Here is an 18,939-nt window from a genome sequence, read left to right as displayed (position 1 = left end):
ATCAACATTATTAATTAAACATATTAAAGTTTTACACTGAGTTTTCAAAGCATCTAGATGCTACCATACTGGGTAGTTCAGCTCTACTGAACTTTGGAAATGTGGGTTAGAGATGCTGAGGTCTCCTTCCTCTTTTAATTTCTAAGAAACCCAAGTTCAGTGAAAGAATTTTAACATGACATCATGTCTTCATCATTTCCAAAAGCACTTATTAAGCTCCTAGGTGCACACTGCTGGCTAGGGGAGGGGGTCCAGTGCCATCTGTTAGTTTGCAGCCATTGGGGCTCTCCTGTTTACATGTGCAATCATTTGTGTGTTTCAGGTGAACCAGGTCCTGCCAGCTATGGGAGGAATGGCCGGGATGGCGAGCGAGGCCCCCCTGGGGTGGCAGGAATTCCTGGTGTACCCGGCCCCCCGGGACCTCCTGGGCCTCCTGGTTTTTGTGAGCCAGCCTCCTGCACCATGCAGGCTGGTCAACGAGCATTTAGCAAAGGGCCTGATCAGTGAAAAGCTAAGTGCTGCGTGGCTGTCTGCATAAACAATGCCTGGCAAAGGGGCTTGGAGGGGAAACACCACCGAAGCTGAGGCAAAAGACAACAATGCATTACCTTCAAAGTTATTACATAAGTCTTATTTGACAGATTTAAAACAATGGTGCTATTCAATAAATCCTTTCTTTTTTCTTGGAGAGGAAACAGCAGAGTCATCGGATACAAAAAAAATCAGAAAACCTAAAACCCTCCCTTTAAATAAATTTATAATCCCATTCCCAGGATCTTGAACTTTAGTGTGCTATATGTATGTGATCTATCATGGGCCACTGTGCCAATAAACAAAAACAACTGTTTGGTTTACCTCAGTTGTAGTAGTTATTTTCATTTTTCATTTAGATGTTGTTCTCAGATTATCATTTTAGCTATACAGAGGATTAGCAGGCTAGTTCTGAAGAAACCTCACTGCAGTCAGTAGAATTGGTGCTTAAAATTCCCATCAATGTGTCCTCTTGGGAGCAGCAAGAATGTGCTCTGCCCCATGCAACAATTTCCGTACATCACTTGCTGGTTTTCGTAGGCAGCCTGGATTTTTGTTAAACTGTACTGTATCCCAAACCCATTAATTTTTGAGCTCTTCTATGTGAAAGCAAAGAAGGAATTTTAATATCCTGCCATTCGTAAGTTTTATTGATAAGATTATTTATTTTCAAGGTTTGAGGTAACATCTCTGGTTGTACCAAAAAAATAAATATGGTTTCTTAAGCTCTTGCATGTTTTCTTATAATCATGTTCAATGAAAAGAAGTCACTGAACTTATTAGGTACAATGAAAAATATTAAATTCCTGGTATTTCTATAGGCATGTTTATAATATTAGTGCTTTGTTTCTGTAGAGACATTAAGCCCTTCCTGTTCCCTAGGGGTCATTACCCTGCCACAGTTCTTTGTATGTATGTGTGTAGCATGGGGGAGAGCTTCAAGGACCTTTTTTGAAATTCTAATGAAAGCTATGGGGCCATCATCCCAGAAAAACACACGAGTGCATATGTGCAAATATGTTTGTAGACTATTTCAGAGACTTCATAGACCACTTAAGCACTTGGTTTCTAGGTTAGGAACCACTGCTTTCATTTCAATGGTTTGTTAGCTCCCTCCTATTCATAACTTCACTGCTGCAAAAATGACTTCTGTTCCACCACTTTTCTTAGACATTTTATAATCACAGCTCAGCTAAAGCACCGAATTCTTATCAATAAGACAGGTATTGCCTGACCACTCAAGCACTTTATTACTATATTTACGTGGTCACATTGACTAGCTGTTTTATAGACATTTCTATAAACTATTGATCAGACTTACTATATTAATTTTATGTCACAGTGCATGTGAGTAACTTCTCCCCGGGGCATAGCGCAGTGCTCGAAACAGTCAATATCTTCAGTTAGTTTATGGAATTCAATTTTCTCAAGTCATGGGGGCATAATCCCTAACAGGATCTTTGATATCAATTTTTCTCACGTGTACTTGTTATACATTCAAAAATATTAGCCCTATTTGTTTGGCCAAATCAATCATTATGTAATCTGTATTTGGATTTATGTTTTATTTAAGATTTATTTATTTATTTATTTAAGTAATTTATACACCCATCATCAGGCTTGAACTTACAACCCCGAGATCAAGAGTTGCATGCTCCTCCATCTGAACCAGCCAGGCGTTCCCCTCCTGTATTTGGATTTCTTTAAATCTGCTTACAGCACCTAGTTCTGTGCCTTGAGCATGCATTGCTTAAGGAGAATGATTCCAACTTGGCTACATAAATCAGTGCCATTTACACACTGAGAAGGATGTTTTTCCTTCCTGTGGAATAAATAATTTTTGGAAATAGAGATATCTGTTATAATTACTTAAAATCATCTTTATATAAATGGCAAACCTTTTGAGGTACTGCAACATCTAATCAAATAAATGCAAAGAAGTTGCCTTGTCTTTTCACAAAGATTGTTTTATTTTAACCAGAGTGATGTAATTAAATACAACAAAAGAAAAATTAGATAACCAAATAAATACGTTTCTCAGTTCTATAATATTGTATTCATAAGAAAATTTTTAAAAAATAAAATTTCAAAGAGCAGATCATTCAACTGTTTTACAAACTTGATATATAAAAGGCTGTACAACAAGCTCCACAGATACCACAAGCGATACTGGAAACAACCACTTAACAAATAGATTATGCAAAACTAGCACATTCCAAATGGTGGGAACAATCCATTGTAAATTCAGTTAAGTGAAATAGTTTACAGAAGCAGTAAATACTTGTCTGAGAAATTGCAAAGAAAAGCATCCAGCAAATTCTTTCTATGAAAGTTAGAGTTGATAAATATTTAATTAAGCCAAATAGCTCTCTCTAGCAAAATAGAAATTTCCAAGCCTCTTTGAGATATTTTTAAAAGTTGGGTGAAGTGTCACCTAGAGCACTCACCGAGAGAAGAGTCTGTGAATAATTAAGGTTGGTTGCAAACTGGCATGTTACTCAAGGGCAAATGATTTCTGATTTAATTCTAGTCAGTGCTTCTATGGCATTACGATATGATTTTCATCCCCAATACCTGACAGGTTGGTTAAGAACTATGGAAATCACTTTCCAGGTTGACTGAGCACATAAATTCACTGGCATGGTTTGGGATAAGTGACTTCTGAGTAGCAGAAGAATATGAATGAGTAGTCATATGAGTTATGTGATTGATTCGATTATAGGCACTTTATATGTCAATCTGTCTAAACGAATATTGCTATGCTTAAACATCATTAGTAAGATCTGATTTATTTGCCACCTGAAATAAGCTAATATAGATCCCTAGTTTTGAAGATCACCTCTGACTATTATTTGATTTTTTGGCTATGACAGTTTCTGACATATAATATCCCTGAATTTTAAAATAAACCAAAATAGGGAGAAGATCACTAAAAATACATAAAATTATACCAAATACCAAGAGAATTGCTTTTTTTTTCTGTTAGTACTGACAAAAAGAGTGAAAATGTACTAATAAGAAAAAATTAGCGAACTAGTGATTTTGCCATTTACAAATTTTGCAATGGACATAAATGGTTTTAAATATCTTTAATAAAGAATATTTGTGCTCAGTAATATAGGTCGAGTCCTTTTGTTTCACTGAGTAAAACAAATGCTTTTCAATTGTGTACTTCATCTTTTTTAGTGAGCTTATGATCTGGGACATGACAGTATTAAATGCATATAATTCAGTAAATATTAAATCAAAATTGGTTATCCATTGTAATGTATGACTATAAATACACATGCTCAAATGCTCTTTAAATGATTAACTAGGGGAAGTGTAACATATTTGTTAGATCCAGACATCAGAAGGAGGACACTGATCATATTTTTAGTCTTAATAAATGGCAACCCATGCTAACTTTCTCCTTAACATGCTTTTACATCTTACTCTTAAGTTTTCTAAAAATAGCTAGAGAGAGAGAGAACAAATGAGGGCAATTGGGTTCAAGAAACTACCTTTCTTTTCAACATTTATTTGAATTTGTCTTTGTCCTCCAGGTTGAAAATGTGTATGTGAAAAGACTTAAGAATATTCCTTAGAGAGCACCTGGTTAATTTATTACGTCATAAGGAGACCTGAAGGCCAGAATAGTTAAGAACTATGTAAATCATTTTCCAGTCTAAGCAAACATAAAAATCCACTGGCATATTTTGATGTGATTAATCTCTGTTAAGGAAACATGCTATGTATTTAACTTATTGCCTATTGCCTTATCACTAATGATGTAAGACCTTATATTTGTCATAAAAGTTAACTGTGATATTTCTTATCTTGCTCAGACCCCTCTATATCAATGAGTCTTAAGTGATTTTAGTGAGAAGATCACTTTGTGGGACAAAAGCTGCAAAGGACGGATTGCTCTCTGACTTGTTTCTGCTTATTATTCTTATTCGCAATCATTAGACCAGGCTTTTTATGAGCTGCCAGGGAGATGGGTAATAAACTTAATTATTGTGAGCTAAGCACTGATTCTTATGACAAACAAAAGCATAATTTCTACCATGGTATAAACATGAGCCCTGCAATAGTTCAATTACAGGTTCCCTGGACATCTGTGTGGCTCACACTTGGTATGTAAGTGCTTTTTGGGGGCATCCATGTGGTTGAGACCTAGCAGAATGGAGCTGAGGTATGGAGCTTCAGCCACAAGAAGTGGGGAAGAGTAGAAATGATGTTAATAACTGCACCTTAGAATTCCCTGATTTAGGGTCAAATCGTTTATTGCTAAGATAAGCGAAAAGCTCATTAGGTATCATGAACATATAGGAATCAAGGCCTCAAAGCATTATATCCAAGTGGGATTTGGAATGAAACTGGTGCCATTCCACTTAACTTGAATATGTCAAATGAAATCTTAAATAGTTGGATGAGGTAAGCTAGAGAACAAAATGGGGAACAAATATACCCTAAATAGTATTTTAAAAATAAATAGTTATAAAATATGCCATAAGACAATCTGAATTAAATACAATTAATACATTGAAAAATATTTATCCCTAAAATATACTTTAAATAATACAGCAAAATGAAAAATAAAAAAATTGTAAGTTAATTAGCATCTTTACACCCATAAGCTTATTATGGTCAAATGGCACACACCCGTCTGATAAACTTAATTCTCCTTGAACTACCCCATAAGTGTAATGAAATCTCCTACTTTATTAGAATTCACTTTTGACAAATTCATGAAGCAAGTAGCTAACTCCTTGAGTTGTACCATGTATCACTCAGTCTTCTATTATCTGAACATGAAAGTTTTTCCATTTAATTTTCTTAGACTTAGCTTTGGTTTTATAAACCTGACCTATCTATGAGGTAAATTTTTGCTGTTCTGGGTCTGCTTGTCTGAGTGAGTTTTTTCGGTGCTCAACTGGTTCTTCACTCAGTTTAAACTGACCAGTTAGTCTGGCATGATTTTGTCGAGTAAAATGTTTGATTATATCTCCAGCTACAGCACGCAGTAAAACTGAAGACATCCATGTGTCTTGTTTCCTGAGTCTGTTGGTAATTAAAAAAAAATAATTAATGCTCCCACTGCCAGCCAACTAGTAAATGAATTCAATGGGCTAAGTCACTTAGAAGTACCAAGGCATAAAAGATACAAATTCAATTCTTTTCCTCATTTCCTCCTCTTAGAAGCCTGGGTAGTCTCTGTGAGAGGAAAAGGTATAATAGAGGTAAGGGGAGGGAGTATATCCCTTAACACAAAAGTACTAAAAAAGAACATTGGGAAGCGAGAACAATAAACACTTGTGTGTCTTAAGAAGGTGAACACAGGCAATGTGAAAAAAAAATTAAGAACAAAAGCAATGAACTAATCTACAAAATATTCTGAGAATTCACTGAAAAAACTTGAGCACATAATTTAACCTAGAAATTCTCAGTCTCAGGGTATTATTACTAGTGTTTAGGAAAATTAAAATGGTAATTTGAAAAATAGCATTCCTTATCTTTTGTAAATAGGGATATATTTCTAGAAAAATATAAACATTATACAACTCTAATTGTTAAATTAAAAAATGTTAAGTACCTTGAGTGATAAGGAGATTCAGACGTTGTGTAAGTTTATAAATGGTCTACTTCTCGTGATAAGCTAAATGCTTTTTACTCCTGTCAAAAGAGAGTATTCTATCTAAAAAGTAGGATGGGTATTTAGGTGTTTTCATGTTAATCACTAAAATATGAGGGTAGAATACAAACTAAAGTTACAAATAGTAAAGTTGCAAGTTAACCAGGTATATAAATCCACTTAAGAAACAAAATCTAAATAGCCAAGGAGTCAAAAGTTATTGTGCCTTCTTCATAAAGATACTTAAAATGAGGAAGAATATAAATTAACAAAACAAATGAACAAAACACAAATTAATAAGAAATTATTTACAAAAGTAAAAAAAAAATCAAGTGCAAAGGCAAGGGTCTGATTTAGTTGTCCACTAAACTGTTTCTAGCCTTGTATTTCTGCAAGTCTGTTCAGTTCTTCTGATTCAAACTGCTTTAAACACCATCTTGTGGACAAAAGGAGGTATATCACAGGTTTTCAACAGATGAGAAAGACTGCAGAAAAGCTAAATCTTATTTAACTCCTAAAACATATTCATAAAAAAATATTTTATAATCCAAACATCAAATGACATTTTTTACAACATATCTTAATTACTTAATCTCTACAATAAGTGACAAAAATTGTATTTCAACAACGTCATGAAATAGAGAAATAAGCATATGGGGTTAAAGTCATTAAATTACTGTGATCACATGGTGAAAGATTTCAAAGGTTAAGACTGGCTGTGTTTCTCTTATGGTTAGTAAAAAATAGTTAATGTCCTTAATAGGAAGGAACAATGAACACACTCATGAATCATCCTTCCTTTTTCTTTAGATTCCAAAGGCTATGAATATTAATTGAAATCATATCTTGTTCTTTGCATAGAAAGATTTCTATCTGAAAGTGTTAACTGATCTTGGTATAAAATGTTACACTGGAATCCAAACATACTTATATAGAGCAAACCCAGTTTTAATTACTAACTGTCATCATGACCTATAATCACTCTGGAGTCTAAACAAGAGCTAATTCAGGACATCTGGTAATTCTTCTTCCCTGCTGTGGACTCTACTGACATCTTCTGAAAGTAAACAAATAACAAATGCTTTGGAATGGAATATAATGATGTAAGAGAGTTTGCAACCACCAAGTTATTTAGGGGAAAATTTCCCACCCTACTTTGAGGCCTTAATTACCCACTTTGTTAATATTAAGGGAATTAGGCAATTGCCATATGTCCACTTCATTTGGTGTATTAGCTGGGCCCAGCCATTCTCGTCACTCTTGGTTGCAGATCATGTGAGACAAGAACAAGCGTTGGCAGGTAAATGATATGGTAGGGTGAGAGGGGCTCGTTCCATGTGGACACAGTCCCATTTCTCTACTTATGCCAAAGGTAGATTAAGTCATGCAGCAGTTATAAAAAAAATGGGCTTGCATCAATGAAATCCACTTTGTAATATGCATCATATGACATGACATTCCCCATACCCCTTAAATCACCTGAATAAATCCAAATTCTTGAAACAGGAATAAACCAGCTCAGCATTAACAGAACTTAAAGAAAGAAAGGTTCCTAAATATACAATTTGTAAGAAAGGATGCATGACATATTCTGTGGAATAAAAATGAACAGAATTTATAAAACAAGAAAATGAACTGAGTCTTTTTACACATATGTTAGACTCAAACAAAGAAAAATACATTGATCACCATCAGCAAAAAAAAGTTCATGAAGACATGAAAACACTAAAATAAGTACTTCTGGATTAGCAAAGAGGCAAAAGGATAAACAATCTATTAATCAATGTGAAAAAATAATCCTTGAAAACATATAAAATGTGTAGCTTCATGACAAATTCAAGTACATCAAGGAGCGGCAGAGGAGTTGTAAGCTTTTAGAAAATTCAAAAAATTAAAGTTCAACAAATTAAAAGCTCAAGATATACACATAGCACCAGATTTTGGATCTGTATACATTTTTTGGAGGGATAAAGTATCATTTTACTAAGAAAATGCAAATGTATATTCCAATTGTGTAAGTCTAAAACACAGCACCATTGTAGGTATTGCACAGGAAAGAAAAATGAAGAAAATCAATTTAAAGTTAAAAGCATTTGAAATAAATAAAATAACCTCAGAGAATAAAAGAAACAAACTTGGGATTTAAATATACAACATAATTCGATACGAAATAGCTAGAAGGCTGTATGTACGCACAGCCATGTAGACAGGGCCTGACCGGCGGTTCGTTCATCTATAACGAAAACCAGTTCAAATCATGGGTGCATTTGAACAAAAGCCTCCCTACACAACCCCGTTCACAGGTTTTTCCAATTTCAGTGGGCTCACCTTTCTAAATTCATTTTTCAATTAACACGTAAAAGCAACCATTCTAGCCTGTTTTAGCCAAACTGGAATCTGCACTGCTATTTGAAGAGATGGGGCCTCATTTCTGTGGCAGGAGGACTCTGGCCATCCTGCTCACAGCATCTGTGGGACCCACTACTTAGATTTCGGCAACATCCTCATGTCCAATGTTTTAGAAAATCAGTTGTCTTCAGCCTCTCAAAATAATGGACGGCTAGGCAATAAAAATAGCATTCAGTAAGTATCTGGGTTGGTGATCACTGTACCGTCATTCCCTGTCAGAGGACATGGTCTTTACAGTGCCTGTTGTTTCCCCTGAAGTTACTGCTAAGTCTTTGGTCTGAGTGCTACTTGCATATCCGGTCCCATGGCTTTCCTTTGCCGCCCTGTACCTCTTTCCGCAGCCTCTGGAGAACAGTTTCTCCATAAGAGCTTCTGGGCGTCACCTCCTCAATACACATCTGCAGACACCACACAATCATCCTCTAGGCCAAGGGGTTTCTTTCCCAAGTGCCACAAATCCCGTCCTTTGTTCTGATGGCCAGTTCTTGTCTTAAAATCTGAGAATGATCCGGTTGGAACCGATAATGGATACAAGGGCCCAAAGACCCTGCTAGGCCATTTAGCTTCAAAGGTACCAAAGACAGCTTGATGCCTTCACCATCAAACACATCTTAGGGAAAACAGCCTTTTGTTTCCCAAATGAGAAACTCAGTGAAGAGACTGCAGTGTTGGGCTTTTCTTGTGGAACTCTTGTACAATTGGACTTTGTTCCCCTCTTTTCATGCAGTACGTATTCATGCCAGTGGTGATTGCTTTGAACTGAGCTCATTATACAGAATTAACAAAATCATTTCAGTAGTTGGCTATGGTAGGTTTTGGGCTCCCTGATAAAATAGCCTCCTGGGTTTCTTCCAAAATGAGTTATGAAGTGAAGCTCTTATCGCCTACCTATTTCTCCACATAAGCAGGATGGATATAAGGTGGTACAAGTATTCTTTGGCTACAAAACGTAGTCAAAAAACATTGAGCAGAAGCAATGCAGTATGTCAAAAAAGTTGAAATCTTTAGCAATGATGGTAAATGTAAGCCCCAAGAAAACTTTAAGTCTGAAACTTTAAAATTCAGAAATCAAAGGCCAAATACAAGTTGATGAGACTAGGAAATGTACATCACCATCAGCCTACTAAATCATAAGATGTAATTTCATCTAGAAGAAGAACTAATGACAAGATTTGCTTGTGTTTTTCATAGAAGATCCTGAATGAAAATCATAGCAGTGGTGAAGCAAAACATATGGAATGAATTTGGGAAAAGCTAAAAATGCTGATATCCCAATTACTATAAGAATAGGATTCCGATTGTTTTTAATGTCTGGCCTACCAAAAACAAATAAAAAAAGCCACCCATATATCATGAGGGTTTGATAGTATTACAATAGCTCCAATGCCAAGTCTTCCTCAGGTGTGTTTATTTCCCACCTGTCCGCTGACGGGCATGAGACACAGGATAGAAGCAATCTTCTGGATTACATCTTCCACTAGGTCCTGGGGGGCCCTGGGGACCTGGGGCACCTGGTGAGCCTGGCAAACCCGGAGCTAATGAAATAAAAGACCCCCATCAGAATGCAGATCACTTATGGCTCTTCCTCCCTCACTCCAACCAACATGGGTCATTCAACTTCACCTGTAGCAACATATATGGGCCACAGGCGAGAAGGTGTGGTTCCTGTTTTTAGATGCTTGCTTGTGTTGTGAAGATAATATCACTATTACCTGAAGTCCCAGGAAGACCCGGGCTCCCTGGAAGCCCAATTCCAGGCTCCCCTCTTTCTCCTTTCTGTCCTCGGTAGCCTAAATGAGAGACACATAAAAAGAGAGACACAAGAAGTAAGAGTGTTCTATGGCAACAGAGCGCGTGCAAGAATCATGTTCTTAGTCTATAATATTTATGTTGTTCCTTCACTTAACATAAATAGCATATTGGCTATCTGTTTTGCATTATAATCATTTTAGGCTTACAAGTCAAACAGACTAGGTGCAATAGGCAACGAGGATCTTAGAAATATGCAGCTACTGTACAAGTTCCAGCTAGTCAAACTATGGATGGTGAGATTTTTGGCACTGAAAATGATACCTAAGTAACTCAAATCAATCACTCATATCATCTTTCAAATAGCTATGACAAGGTGCGTGAACCTTTCCAATAAGAATTCTGACTGGGGGGTAGGTACAGGCTAAATATAAGAAGTGTACTGAAAGAGTTTGCTTAATATGAGGACAAGATGATATGACAACAAGAATGTGGAGCTTAGTCCAGGAATTAAAGGGAATGAAAGGAACAAAAATTCATGATTTTAATAAATGACAGTAAGAGTGCGAGTATATGTAAATCCATCAATCTCAGAAGTCGGGAGAGGACAAATCAGGTCTTTGTTCAAATTACTTACTGTAACAACATTACATGCTTTCTAAGCAAAAGTTAAAACAGCAACCTTGTGTTTTAACATAGGTGTCCCAGTAGTTCTTTAGAAAGCAAGGACATTAAGAGATTCATCTAAGCTCACTTCATCAATTTAAGATTCTTTAACCAAAATGAACTAGGTCTAAGATCTGTATACATATTAAGATAAAATCATTCTTATTCTTGATTGTACTTGTTCTCACCTGAGCTAGACGAATGCGGAGGAATTTATGCCTTTGGGAGCCCTTGTCTCTGCTTTAATAAAGCAGAAAGACAAATACCACATGATTTCACTTATATGTAGAATATTAGAAACAAAACAAATAAATAACTAAACAAACAAAAGTGGAACCTGATCTATAAATGCAGAGAACAAACTGGTTCTAGAGGTAGGTTCTAGATGGTTGCTAGTGGTAGGAGGGGTGGGAGAATGGGCACGATGGGTGAACAGGAATGGGAGATACAGGCTTCCAGTTATGGAAAGAGTAAGTCACAGACATAAAAGGTACAGCATAGTGAGTATAGTCAATGGTATCGTAACAGTGTTATATGGTGACAGATGGTAGCTACACTTGTTCTGAGAACAGCATGATGCAGAGACTTGCTGAATCACTATGTTGTACACCTGAAGCTAACATAACATTGTTGTGTCAACTGTACTTAAAACAAGAGAGATCAAACTGTAAAATAAATAAATAAATAAATAAATAAATAGATAGATAGATAAACAAATAAAAGGCATAAAACACTTTTTATCTGTGTTTTGTATATTGGCATCCATGTAAGACTTTGTTTGATGAAAAGGTTTTGTGGCTATAAGAGTTTCATGATGATGGTGAATAGTTTCATTTCCAACTTCCCATACTTAAACAACAGCTTAAAGACAACTCTTAGTCCCAAATGAACAAAGCTGTCATGCAGAAACATGCAAACATACAACAAAGATAATAAGGAGAGTATCTCAGTAGGAAAAGTAGGTCCTGACCTAGTTGTGCCTTTTTGTAAAGGTGTACTATTAAAGCAAAATATAGTAAGAGGAGAAATGTTAATGTTTTCTATGAGCAATATGTAAAAGAAATTATTTCCCATAATTTGAGAATTAGACATCAGTTTTGGGGTTACCATCTTCATTTTTCATTGACCATACAGTGTATACATTATAAATGAAATAATATTAGCAATGTAATCCCCACACCATTATTTTTTGACTTTGGAGGTATCACAAGATCATAAATGTGAAAACAGTGGAAAAGAAGTAAGTAAGTAAGTAATTGAACAGTAAGTAATTTGAACATATTTTGAGATGCATATTGGAAATACATCCAGTGGGAAATTTTCACACGTTTATACCTGAAAACTGTTATAGATATTCAATACAATCCTAGATTTGAGAAATAATAGTGGTTAGAACATGTGGCATGATATTTTAAGTTGATACATATTCAAATTTTAAATATTACCAGAATTTCTTTTATATAAGTGACTTACATTTAATTTGTGTGAACAACAAGGCAGAATGCTTATAGTTAGGGTCATTTGAAAGCACTCTTCCAATTCCATTATTTAGACATTTCTACAGTAAAATAACATTTGTTACATGAGGTATATTCATCCTGGTCTATTATGAAAGATTGAAAAGTTGACCCTTAAGTTATTTCAGTAAGTGCTTAAGACCACAGGCTAAAGAAATGAGGAAGAAAGAAAAAAACATTATGACTTTTAATTATGAAGTGTATTAACAAGACTGTAACACAATTCCAAATGGAGACCACATCTGCTAAAACCTACACATTCAAATTCAGCTTTCATATTTTAATATAATGCAAAAATTTATTTTTCCATGTGGATTTCAGGGCATATAGTATCACGAAACAAGAAACAGTAATTCGCGTATTTATATAATAGGGTAACATTTACATTTCTCCTGTCAAATGTAATGATTTATTTGTACAAAGCTCTCAGTTCATTAGGTTAGTAACTATCTACTACTGCTGTTGAATTGTACAAGCACATGAGAGCTTTTATTCTCATATTTCCTAATAAGGTCTCAAGCTAGTTTCTTATGAAGGCTGCCTTAAAGCCATAGGGTCTTACTTTATAGTTATTTCACAACAAAACTTCAGATAGGAATGCTAATAAAGTCCATAAGAGCTTTCCTGTTTTCTAGAATTAAGCTTTTTACCCCTTCAGGCCTCTCTTGAAATTTGGAAAAAAATAAAAGGCAGCTCTGTCAATGGATATGTATTTTCATGGCCTATAAAACTGCAGGTAACAGTTTGATATCATTGTAACTTATGTAGGAAAAGAAAACAAAGAAGTGTCCTAATCTACAGCATCTAGATATAGTAGTCATTCAAGAAACCTGGTGCTTGTTGTAGTTTGGATGATAGACTTCATGTATTTTCAGTAGAGATTTCTGTGTCAACCCCAGCTGTGCATCTGTATGCGTACTGGACAAATGGAGCCATGAAGTGTTTCCAACATTTTGGCGGGGGGAACGATTCTTCATGTGGGGCCCTGCAGCACACCTTACAAGCTATTCAGCCTCCTCGGTCCCAGCCTACTCACTGACTACAGTGCCCTTCAGTGATTTTGCCACACACGCCTCCCATCTCCTAAGGCCCTTACCGCTACAAAATCTGAAAGGTCAAATCTGTATCAGTCAAATGAACTATGCTGTGGGTGACTGGCTGACAAGTAACAGAAGGCTTTCTTCATTATAAACCAATAACAGCAAAGCTTTAAAAGTTCAAACGTGAGAACAACCATTCCCAATAGTGTCTTTTCAAAATGGATGGGGGACACATGGAGTGGCTGGATCTGTTTCCTCCTGCTAACTCCACATCTACTCACTGGGTGGGGTTCTTTCTGAAATGAATAGGGCTTTAAAGTGTAGCACCTGTCCTTCAGAATTTTCACAGAGGTGGAGAATCAGTTGGATTTGGAAAAAGTTTAAATAAATTTCTTTCTCATAAAACTTGCCCAGGAGGATAAGATCTGTTAGGAATATTCGCCTCCCTTGTTTGTATATGGAAACCCAGCTGGATCATGCCACTCAGGCTTCTCTGATCCTAGTGTGGCACATCCTTGCTCGCCCCTGGTGCACAAGCAATCAGGCCCTACACCACAGATCTGAGGTGGGAATGAACACCAAGAAAAGTTCTCTCAGTGCGCAGAGGGGAGGCAATCATCTGAATCCCACGGGATGGTTAAGATATAAATCTGTCTGGAAACGCTTTTGAATTAAAAAGACGTCAACAATCACCCTCTTTGGGGATTCAGGGAAAATGCAAATGAAGTGTCTCAACTCAGAATCATGGTGGTTTCTATTTTCACTGCAAGAAGACCAGGGCACCAAAAGAGGATCCACAAGTTTTCATTATCCGAATCACGGTAGGAGAATTACCTCCCTTTTTTTTTTAACTAGGATGGAGTACTTAACATACTAGTTGAACATATGCATCAACCTTCTTATTGCTCTCTGCATGTCTCCTACCTCTCAGGACAGACATGGGAAACTCGGCAGACCCCTTTAAATTTCTGTCTTGCTCTTTAAATAGTAAGATGGCAAAGCACTCATTCTACATATACATTCCAATACAAACCAGTTGATTTATTTTTTTAAAAAAGTTTATTTACTTTTGAAAGAGAGAGAAAGACAACATGAGCTGGGGAGAGGCAGAGAGAGAAGGAGAGAAAGAATCCTACATGGGATCCTTACTGTCAGTGCAGAGCCCTGTGCGGAGCTTGATCTCATGAAACTTGAGACCATGACCTGGGCTGAAATCAAGAGTCAGATGCTTAACCAACCGAACCACCCAGGTGCCCCCAAACCACTTCATTTTAAGTGAAAATGGATTTCTTTCCTAAAAAAAATACTGAAAAAAAAAGTCTGTTGGAAATTTCAGAAGAGCCACCATCAACCGGAATCCATGAGTGGGCAGAACACGCTGTGCTGTGCTTGGTGCCCACACTTTCTTTCCCTTTCTGTGCTGCATTTCTCACTTCCTTCTTTTCTCAAACTCAATCATGGTGTGTCACGAAGAGGACTAATTCAGCCAACAGCATCTGATGCCTGCAATGGATACTAGGGTAACAGTTTTATATGCATTTTGTTTCTTTTCTTTTGGAGAAAACTTTTAAATCAGGCAGAGCAAAACTTTGAACTTTATCTTCTCAACACTTCATGTCTATTTCTCTCCCAGAGAAAAACCCTTCAATTACTTATGAACCCTTGGAGAGACACCAAAAATCAAATGGCACCTCTTGTTTTCTTTTTTGCAGCAAGATTTCTTGGTGGCTTTATCAGCATAGCGTGACTATAGGCAAATATTCCTTAAAAATGAACCCATTTTATGTAAGTTGTATTTTTCTGCTGCCTTTCTAGCAAATTTAACAAATACTAAAAAGGAGCTATCATATGAAAGTTGAAGAGGCACCTGAGTTACAAAGATATTGTCTGTTACCAGAAGCTCCACAGTGGGACACCAAGTTTTGTCAATTTTAGGTATATGTGCTCAGGGACAAGCACAAGTTTTGTCAATTTGACTAAATGCTGGTTTTAAAAAAGTTGGAAATCATGTGGGAAGTCCTTTCAATTCAAGCATTGCATCCAAAAGCCTTATCAGGAGTAGAAGTAGTCTAGAAGATTTCTTAAGCAAAATAGATCCCACAGAAATCTTCTGCCAAAGGGAAGGTAAGTAGATTGGTGAATAGAAGTCTTTTTCCAAAAGCTTCACTGACATGGCTGACTTTGCATTGCTTCTGACTGAGTCTCCAGATGGGCCTTCCCGTGGGGAGGGATCCTGGACACAGGTATTTGTGTGGATAGGTGACTCCAGTTCCTGAACTATTTTCCTCGATAATTCAGATTTTTCTATGTTCTTGTCCTCTCAAACTACAGCTGTTTGAAACAGCAGTCCATATTTTTTCTGCTATTGGTGTTAACAGTTCTTATCCATCACGTGGCTTGAAACATCACCCATCTTTAGATGGGCTTTCAAGCTCTTTGCTCCAGGTTCATAGACTGTGACTTCAGAACAGACCCAACTAGTGAAAGGTAAGAAAATACCCACCACACAACCATGTACACACAGAAGGCTACACCTGATTCTATACATATTCTTCCAACTATTGGCCAAAACTCTCTATGATCTAAGGGAAAGGTAGAATATTCTGTTTAGTTTAGGAGAACTAGAATGATGCTACTGTTGTTTTACACTGTGCTAAGTAAACCAAAAGCCTTGTCAGCTGTGACTGAAGGGTAAGACTCTAACAGACCCTGTGATTAGAGATATAGTTATTGTTCTTTTAGGGGCGGAGGGGCCTGTCAATCACTTGGGCACTTCCTAAGGAAAACCAGGCTCATGTTACAGAGAAGCAGTAGGAAGGACAGTGAACTACTGAAAGAAAAAGAATTCTCTGCATATATAGTATTTTGGACTGTATTCCTATGTAGTTTTGATGTTCACCTCTGTTTTCTCCTTTACACAAACTTCTGATTATTTCAAGGATCATTGAGCTCCTCCATGGTAACACAGGAAGAAGAGTTTCCCTGGTTTTATCTTTCATGGTATGTACTCACTGGATTTAAAATTTCCTTATCAGAATTGCGGATCCCCTAAACAGGGCCGATTTGGCCTCTCTGCCAATTGCTAACCATATTTATAGAAAATGGCCTTGCGAGCTTTAGTCAAGCTGTGTTCAAAATCATGTCTTCGGTCAAGCTGTCATCAGCGGAACAATAATTTTTTGCCAATTTAGTGAAGTTTTGCTTTAAAAACTTCTAGAAACCTATGAAGAAGGATTCTAACGTTTCTCAAAATTTTACTTGGACCTAAATCATTACTTACAGTAGCATCTCGTAAGACCCTTTCCTCAGTTTGTTCAAGATACTACGATGATTCTTGTTGTTGTCCAACTTACATCAATAGGGAGGCATAAACAATGCTGATTCCCACAAAATAATGATATATAAGCCCACACTGTTGGTGTTATTCTTATAACAAATATTATTATCAAAATACATTTAGATTAGCAGGTATTATTAGTCAGTTTTAAGCTTGACATAGTAATAGTTAAAAATTGACTTCTAGAATGTCAAATATTAACAAAATAGTCTATATTTAATCATTACCTATGTTTGTGTAATGTATATATATAATATATATTATATAGATAGATAGATACACATATATTTTTGCTTTAAGTGTGATTAACATGTTCTAACTACTGAGCTTTAAAAAGCTGGTAAATAAATATTATATCTGAAAACTTACCTTGAGGTCCAGGGTCTCCTGGTGGCCCAGGTAATCCATCCTTTCCTGGTGGACCAGGCCTCCCATGAGCTTGAGCAGCCAACATTGCTGCTGGCAGCTTGAGCTGAGATAGGAACACAGCCATTCTCTCTTCATTTATGAAAGAAAAAAAATACAGCATGTAATAGAAATATTTTTACATCAAAATTTTTCATTTTTTTACGCGAAATTCAACAAAAAACAATCTTATTGGGTTTTCAATTTACTATTTCAATTTACTAACTGGCCTGACTGCTGAGAGTTGTTTGGTTGATTGGTCAAACAAACTGGATTGTACAAAGTTGTCTGAATATATACGAAGACCACCTGTGCCGATCAGACGGTCTGAGAATTTTCAGTGCTTCAGAGATGTAGCAAGTCTATTGGACAAAACACTAGCTTGGAATCTAATTAACCTTTGGTAATGACTTGTGGCTAGAATTTTAGGTTTATATTAAAAGATGGTTTTAATAATAAATTTAACTCACTTTCCAGCAATGTTGTAAATGTATGTGGTCATTTAAAATATGTTTATGAATTCCTGACATTCTTTTCCAAATGGAATTAGGCTCTGCCTATTCTTGAGTCTGCGCTGGAGTTACTTTCCATTTCAAATGAGTAGAGGAAAGCAGAATTGACAGTATGCAAGTAGGGAAATTAAGTCACAAAAGGCACCATGGTTTCCTGGCTGCTTTCTCTCTTGGATTGCTCAGAGTGAGACTGCTCACTCTGGGGAAAGCCAGGTGCTCTGTCGTGAGGGCATTTAAGAAGTCCCATACAGACTCCCACTTGGGAAGAACTGAGGCCACCTGCCAACATCCACATGAGTGAACTTGGAAGTGGACCTTCCGGCCCCAGTCAAGCCTTCAGATGACTGCAGCCCTGGCTGACATCCTAACTGGAGCTTCATTATAGACTCTGAGCCAGAACCACAAAATTAAACAACCTTCAAGTCCCTGACCCACAGAAAATGTGAGATTATAAATGTCAGTTGTCTTAAGCTACTGAAGTTTTGAGGTATTTTCTTATGCAGTAAGAGATAATTCATAGGATATGTGACACTTTATATCCTTGAATAAAACTGCATTATTAATAGATTTGTACAGAAAAAAATGGTCATTGGCTCCATGTTCACTATGATTTCACTGTTTAATTTCTATACTGGGAAAATATTGTACTTTGTCAACAACTAAAATTTGTCTCTTTAAAAAAAATGTCTATTATATACCCTCAATATTATCCTTTTTTTTCTGGTTTGATTTCCAGTTAGTTCCATTATTCAGTCATGATTTTAGTAGGGAGTATGCTAATTGGGCCAAGGGAAAAAAAGGTACAGATGAGCATGGTCTCACTAAATTCCATTTGTAGACAATGTAAAAACAATAAAAAATTTCTATACATTTCTGTGAACCTGAAGAAAACACTGAAACTAAGACACACAAGTTATGAGAGGTTGACAAATTATCCAGAACATTTAGAAATGTCAATAAAAATAACAAAATCTTTTGTAGGTGTTGAGTGATGTGACCTTTATGAATTGAATACTTCCCCAAAAAGCAATGCTACCTTCCCAAGGGACATATTGTCATTTGCCCTTTTGTTCATTCACCAAACTTCCTGGAACTGTTTGGTGAGTGAACACTGCTGATCTAGGTCCTAAAGGAAGAATCCAGAGAGGGAAGTGAG

At 36.4% G+C, this 18,939-nt stretch overlaps 2 protein-coding genes and 1 long non-coding RNA gene across 7 annotated transcripts in view; 2 read left to right on the top strand and 1 right to left on the bottom strand.

Annotated features, from left to right (window-relative positions):
- COL9A1 (collagen type IX alpha 1 chain) overlaps positions 1-854 on the top strand; it is a 78,569-nt gene extending 77,715 nt beyond the window's left edge. For all 3 annotated transcript variants that reach the window (XM_060615863.3, XM_078447048.2, XM_078447047.2), the window contains one exon: positions 323-854. In XM_060615863.3, the coding sequence (XP_060471846.2) occupies positions 323-507 (185 nt within the window). In that variant the 3' untranslated portion in view covers positions 508-854. The remainder of the gene's footprint in view (positions 1-322) is intronic.
- The window catches only part of COL19A1 (collagen type XIX alpha 1 chain), a 346,955-nt gene continuing 328,688 nt past the window's right edge, over positions 673-18,939 (bottom strand). For both annotated transcript variants that reach the window (XM_060615861.3, XM_060615862.3), the window contains exons 50-52: positions 17,236-17,364; positions 10,270-10,347; positions 673-10,092 (exon numbers count right to left, since the gene is read on the bottom strand). In XM_060615861.3, the coding sequence (XP_060471844.2) occupies positions 9,965-10,092; positions 10,270-10,347; positions 17,236-17,364 (335 nt within the window). In that variant the 3' untranslated portion in view covers positions 673-9,964. The remainder of the gene's footprint in view (positions 10,093-10,269; positions 10,348-17,235; positions 17,365-18,939) is intronic.
- Positions 17,982-18,939, top strand: part of LOC132667256 (uncharacterized) — a 28,115-nt gene continuing 27,157 nt past the window's right edge. For both annotated transcript variants that reach the window (XR_009605060.2, XR_009605059.2), the window contains exon 1: positions 17,982-18,225. This is a non-coding gene — a long non-coding RNA (uncharacterized LOC132667256). The remainder of the gene's footprint in view (positions 18,226-18,939) is intronic.

Source organism: Panthera onca, chromosome B2, assembly GCF_046562875.1.
Source record: "Panthera onca isolate mPanOnc1 chromosome B2, mPanOnc1 haplotype 2, whole genome shotgun sequence".
Taxonomy (NCBI): domain Eukaryota; kingdom Metazoa; phylum Chordata; class Mammalia; order Carnivora; family Felidae; genus Panthera; species Panthera onca.
The sequence above is the reverse complement of the archived record's forward strand: the minus strand, read 5'-3'. Positions and strand labels throughout refer to the sequence as shown.